This window comes from Somniosus microcephalus, chromosome 8, assembly GCF_052327205.1.
Source record: "Somniosus microcephalus isolate GS21.2 chromosome 8, FLI_Smic_1.0, whole genome shotgun sequence".
NCBI classification, from domain to species: Eukaryota; Metazoa; Chordata; class Chondrichthyes; order Squaliformes; family Somniosidae; genus Somniosus; species Somniosus microcephalus.
In genome coordinates, this window is record NC_140994.1 from 153,386,901 (window position 1) to 153,393,471 (window position 6,571).

Here is a 6,571-nt window from a genome sequence, read left to right on the forward strand (position 1 = left end):
CATTTTTGTGTTCTCTTAAAATATGATCCTGGCAAACCTTTTGGCAAATTTGCAAGAGAATCTAAATTCAGAGTTCCCACCTTTTCGATTTGTGGTTGGTTTTAATTAGGACTGTCTCAGATAATTGGGTTGGATGGACTCCGTGGGGGGTGAGATTATTCTTGGGAGGTAACGCAGAATGGGAGATAGGTAATTGGTAGTCCATTTTACACTCAATCTGATTTTCTTTTCCACTGAAGTCATTATTGAATCTGCTTCTACCACCCTTTTGAATAATACATTCATCCCAACTCATTGAGTAAAACAATTTCTCCTCATCTCCCCTCTTTTTTTTGCTAATTACCTTAAATCTGTGTCCTCTGATTATTGACCCTCCTGCCAGTGGAAATGATTTCTCCTTATTTACTCTCTCAAAACCCCTCGATGATTAATAACACCTCTATTAAATCTCCCTTAACCTCCCTTCTCTGCTCCAAGGAGAACAATCCCAGCTTCTCTAGTCTCTCCACATAACTCAAGTTTATTATCCCTGATACCACTCCAGTATCCTTCTGCACCCTTTCCAAGGCCTTGCTTCCTTCCTTCCTAAAGTGTGGTGCCCGGAACCGGACACAATACTCCAACTGAGACCTAAACAGTGATTTATTAAATGAATAAATGAATAATTATAAAAATGTATCTATAACATTAAAGTCTCTGTAGTGCACTGTAAAAGTAAATCCAAAACTACATTTTCAATTTATGCAATCTTATTAGACTATGAGAAAATGTTTGGCACTAAATGCCATGGTTGTGACTTCAAGATCGATGCTGGTGATAGATTTCTTGAAGCTCTAGGGTACAGCTGGCATGACACCTGTTTTGTATGTGCAGTGAGTATTAACCTTTTTTTTCTATTCTCCATCTACTGACCTATTACAGTAGCAATGTAATACATTGACAACTTTACATGTCTCTTATAAGATAAACTTTTAGGAAGATGAAGAACGGAGAGCAATTAAAGGCCTACTTGATTCAAGAGGCAGCCGTGGTGTAATTGGCAAAGGAGTATTAAAAGATTTTTGTTTTACGTGTGTCAAGATGGCACTTTCTTTTGAAAATGGCCACCGCTGAATTTGATGTGTAAGAATGGCCCCTTGAATGCAATTTAAAAACCTTGACTATGTATGTTGGTTATGAATATGACTTAAATGAAGTATTTTTGTCTAGTTTTAGTTTGGTACCAATCCTTTAATTCAGTCACAATACATAAGCAGTTCAATAAACAGCTACATTCAATACTCCTGTTCCAGCTGCACCAAAATAAATGTTCCAAAATAAAAGTACTTGCTTTGATCGGCAAGAAGATGGTTTGAGGGAAGGATCCAACCCACCTTTGAACAAAATCATACTGTGCAATTTACTTAGTTTCTGTAACTAACTGACAATTACTTTTGAATTCAATGGCAGTTTTTCAAATCTATAAATGTTAGTTAAGTATTTTAAGAGCATAGGCTACTCAAATCATAGGGGTGGAAATTCAGCATTGCTGCACCCATTTTAAGGGTATAAAATGAGCATAACAATGGGAAGGCCCGCTCCCAATTTGCGCATGCATCCGGGCCACTGCAAAGTTCATCAGGGCTTTTTTTAGTTAGGTGGCCCTGGCAGTGGCTGAAACGAATGCAGGCTTCATTTCAATATGACTATGAGGGCCCACCGCCACTTTCTGGACCCATCCACGATGGGCCTGCTCTGCTCAGTATTACATGGTCTGCAAGCAGCCTAACCGGCAGCCGCCACCAGAAATACAAGTTTTTTTTTCATTCTTACCTTGATTTGGAGCTTGGAGGAGCAAGAGTGTTCCTTCTGGCTCCAGAACACTACTGTGGACCGCTGACGGCCTTCCTCCAGTTCTTGTTCTCCTTTCCTCCCCGCCCCCCCACCTGCCAAACCTTCCAAGGACTTGCTTGAGGGCCACTTCCATGAGGCAAGCAGCTGAAATTCCATCCGGCCACATGGGCGAGCTACCTCTGGAGGTGCAATAGGCGCTGATAGCTCGCACCGATTATAACAAGGATTAATTTAAGATTGTCCTCGGGCCTCCTATTTCAGTTAGGTGGCCAAAAATAAGCCATGACTATTTTATCTTTATTTTAAACATCTGATGGGATTCTTTAGTAAAGAGGTTGTAGGTTCAAACCCCAGTCTCCATCAGCCATCTTACTTTATGTTGACCATTGTGACCAATGATGTAGCAACAAAATCCTAAGAACACCCCCCCCCCCCCCCCCCCCCCCACACACACACTACTTTGGTTCTTAAGCATATTATGAGATTATAAATTGTAACATTAGTTTTGATTTAGATCTAGTGTGTATGAAACACAATGCAACTTAAGTTATTTCACATGAACCCTAAACTAAACCAGTTTGGAACTCAAGAACTTAAAGGACAAATAGCAAACAATTTTGCTTTTTTTTTTGAAAAATAGAAAACTTTGGCTTTTTGTTTTCATAATTTACAGCTTGCTTGATGTGCATTAGCTGTTCTATTATGACATTTTATTATAATGAAATATTATTTCTGGATATTTAGAATCTTACAACACAGAAGGAGGCAATTCGGCCCATCATACCTGTGCCGGCTCTTTGAAAGAGCTGTCCAATTTAGTCCCACACCCCAACTTTCTCCCCATAACCCTGCACATTAGTCATCTTCAAATACATGTCCAATTGCCTTTTGAAAGTTCCTATGGAATTTGATTTCCCCACCCTATCGGGTAGTACGTTCCAGATCATAACAACCCTCTGTGTGGGGAAAAAAACATTCTCCTCCTTTTCCCTCTAGTTCTTTTGACAATTATTTTAAATCTATGATCATTGGTTATTGACCCATTTGTCAGAGGAAACAGTTTCTCCCTACTTGCTCTATCAAAACCCCTCATGATTTTGAATACCTCCATGACGTCTCCCCATAAATTTCAGTGCTCTAAGGAGACCGATCCCAGCTTCTCCAATCTATCCACATAACTGAAGTCCATCATCCTGGTAAACCTCCTCTGTACCCTATCCAAGGTCTTGACATTCTTCTTAAAGTGAGGGTGGAGACTGCACAGGAGTGTATGTCAAGTGTGGATTCTAATGTTTAAATCATTAGAGTGTCAAATTTTACATAGGATTACACAGGATATATGGCACAGAAACAGGCCATTCGGCCCAACCAGTCCATGCCAGTGTTTATGCTCCACTCGCCTCCTCCTGTCTTTCCTCATCTAAATCTATCAGCATAACCCTCTATTCCCTTCTCCCTCATATGCTTATCTAACCGCCCCTTAAATGCAAATTTTTAAATTGCTAATGCCGAACGACTGGATTGCTGTTCCAGGTTAGTTTAGGAAAATAAAGATTAGCAATTATTTTGCAATATTTTGCCTATTTTCATTTAGAATGGACAAAATTATATAATGTTTTATGTTGGTCTAGTTTGAAAACTTATAAAATTCTTGTTATATTAACCTGGGATACCTCTAGGAAAGGTACAGAAATTCTGGAGTGCATTTGAAAATGTAAACCACTGCATTTGCACACAAACATTAGTGCAAAGTTTTAAAATGAAGTCCATAATAATGATGCCTGAACTTTCCATTTAAATCAGAGGGGACCTGATGTTATTTGATTTAATTTCTTTAACCTTCCAGGTATGTCATATAAACTTGGAAGGCAAGACATTTTATTCCAAAAAAGAGAAGCCCTTATGCAAGACCCATGCCTTTTCAACTATCTAGTCCTACACTGATGATCACCAGAGAGCACAGCAGAAACCTGGCTCAGAAAAGCACAGGGAACTTGGAAGAAGTCACAAAGAGAACTGAAGTTGCAAAAGAATTCTGGCTCTCTGGTACAGCAAAAATGTATGAAATGCTTCAGAGGCAATTTATCAACACACAAAGCTGTTACATAAGCCTTTCTCAAAGGGCCAATTATGTTGCATGTCTTTCTGTTGTGCATGTAATCTCCTATAACTTTAAATTTTAACTTCCCTTTTCAAAAGGGAAATAAGCTTACTGATAGCTATCTCGGACATCCATACAGCGTAAGGATATCCTCACGCATTTCACCAATATCACTGTTTTGCACACTATGAATACTGTTTATTAAGTACTTGTTATTTGAGGCTTTTCACACCATGCAGTATCTCTTTTTGTGGATTATGTTGATACCTGTAAAGCAAAATCAGTGTCAGTATTTTATTCATAAACTTTAGAACTTTGGCCATTATTTCATCCACAGAATTAGTTTGGTTGCCTGACATGAATAGTAACTAGAAAAACTTGTTTAAAATGTTCATGTTCAGGAGTAAGCCAAACAGCTTTACATAAGATACTAATTTGTGAGTTTATCGTTTATGTAAGTAGTATACTAATTGCACTTGCATCTCTTATGGATTGTTGTAGGAGAAGGGAAATTTACAGCAAAGTACTTGTGCTTAGATTGGTTTAAAAAAAAAACTATATTTGAAATGCAGGAAGATGATTTGAATTCATATGGAATGTGTTCACTATTTACAAGTATTGGTGTGTTTTTTTTAATTATTCAGACAAATTAGTCACTGTATTTGTAAAACCTAAATTAGGTCTAGTGTTTTGTACATGTTTTTTGCTTACATTGCTCCCATTCAGTCTAAAACCTGCTGAGTGCACCGGCGTTACTACTGAATAGTGAACGTGCTCCACGCGGGTCCCCGTGACCAGCACCTTGCGGCCTGTATTCTTCCTGCAGGAGGAATTGAAGATCTCTTCTGGATTTCATCAAAGAACATTTGGAATGCTGTATTTAACCAAGTAGATTTGATTAATTGGAAAAAGTACTGCAAGGAATGCATCTAGTTTCCTTCTCTTTTCAAATGGTTTGTGTAGAATCAAAATGGTGTTACCAGACTGTTGGCAGAAGGGGAGATTTTGTGTAGGTATAACATGCTAACTATGCAGCCTGTGAAAACCAAAAAGAGTTATCAAGCAGCCAAAGATGTATTTATCTACTTAGAAACATTTTCTATCTAGATAACTTTTGATTTGTTTTAGGTTTTCTTTTGTGAATATATTAACAGCAAATCTCAAAAGATGGTACTCAGTTAGTAAGTTTATTAGAGGAACTTGTATAAAATTGGTGACAGAGGTCAGAGTGTCATATCGCCATTGAGCTCTGGAACCAGTTATGCCGCACACAAGGGAGCTGTCTGCCAAAGGACCACATAGTATTACATTGTGAGACTTTTCTGCAACAAATGATGGCTGAAGATATGCGAACTGGTTTGGCAAATTTGTTGGCATCATTTAAACCTAATAAACAATTGTTTTTAGTGTTCAGGTTGGATGCAAGTGGAAAGTGCTGCAATAAAGAACCTGGTCATCACAAATCTCACTTTTGTTTTGTAAACTTAATTCCATACTGGGACTTTATTTATTGCATTTGTCGTGGGTATGGATCCTATATTTACTAGGTGTTGGTGTAAAGTGCGTGCTTTATTAGCCTAAGTTTCATTACTTGAATTTATCCTCCTTTAGCTGACAAGTATAACAGTCACTTATTACCTAATTTTTTAATACACTATTGTACTTTGCCAGGAAAGGAGCATAATCATTTGAAATTAAAGCAAGCTATGATTCAAATTGTACTGTTTTTCTTGGCATTCTGTTTTGAAATTGCATACGTACTGTTTTTGACACATGCTTAAAATTAAAACATTAGAGGGATTTGGAGACTGTGCTCCGTGTTTTTATTTTTTTAGAACTTTTTTTTCATTTCCTTCATTAAACCTCAATTTAAATTCTGCAGATATGGGAATTCTGGGAATGTTTTGCTATTTGGGGAGTCAAAGCAAGAAAGCTACACCTTGTGCACAGGGTCCTGCAAAGTCCTCATTGTGTCCAAGATAGCAAGATCCATAGCTGTTTACTTAAACTTCCAAAGAAGCTTTGATTATGCAGTTATTGTTTGACATTAATTAAAATTAATTACACTCGCACTGGCTGCTGCAATGGAGTACATCAACCTCAGCCTCGAGGACTGCAATGCATCATCTTTGGGATTTGAGTAGCCGAGCATATGGTCAATGGTAAGAACATCTGATTTCACTTGCTAAAACTGAATACATTTTTTATTAGGTAATAGTCCAGCGTTGTGGACCAAAATTATTTAGCATTTTAATACTTCTTGCATGAAAGAAACATTGACAATTCTTAACCTTAATTACATTATAGCCGTGACTCTACTTCAAAAATACTTCACTGGTAGTAAAGCACTTTGGGACACCATGAGGTCATGAAAGGTGCTATAGAAATGCAAATTTGTTCTTTCTTTTCTGTTCTTAAAGCAATTTTTTTGGTCTTGAACTGTTATATTTGATTTGTTTTCCACCATTAGTTTTTCTGAAGAACTTTTAAAAATGCTTAGGTACAGACCAGTGATCTTCCACAGGATCAGGTACATACCAGTGATCATCTGAAAGATGAATTGCCCATTCTGTGGTAGAGGCTTTCTTAAAAAAGAGATCTGAGTATTTAAAACATGGATTGGAATCCAGATAAAAG

The 6,571-nt window shown here is 37.6% G+C and overlaps 1 protein-coding gene across 5 annotated transcripts in view; it reads left to right on the forward strand.

The window, feature by feature from the left end:
• pdlim7 (PDZ and LIM domain 7) overlaps positions 1 to 5,740 on the forward strand; it is a 166,629-nt gene extending 160,889 nt beyond the window's left edge. For 4 of the 5 annotated variants that reach the window (XM_085995255.1, XM_085995259.1, XM_085995258.1 and 1 more), the window contains 2 exons: positions 757 to 872; positions 3,680 to 5,740. In XM_085995255.1, coding sequence (XP_085851381.1) covers positions 757 to 872; positions 3,680 to 3,766 — 203 coding nt within the window. In that variant the 3' untranslated portion in view covers positions 3,767 to 5,740. The remainder of the gene's footprint in view (positions 1 to 756; positions 873 to 3,679) is intronic. The other variant, XM_085995257.1, reaches the window with a different exon arrangement.
• Positions 5,741 to 6,571: the final 831 nt, after the last annotated feature.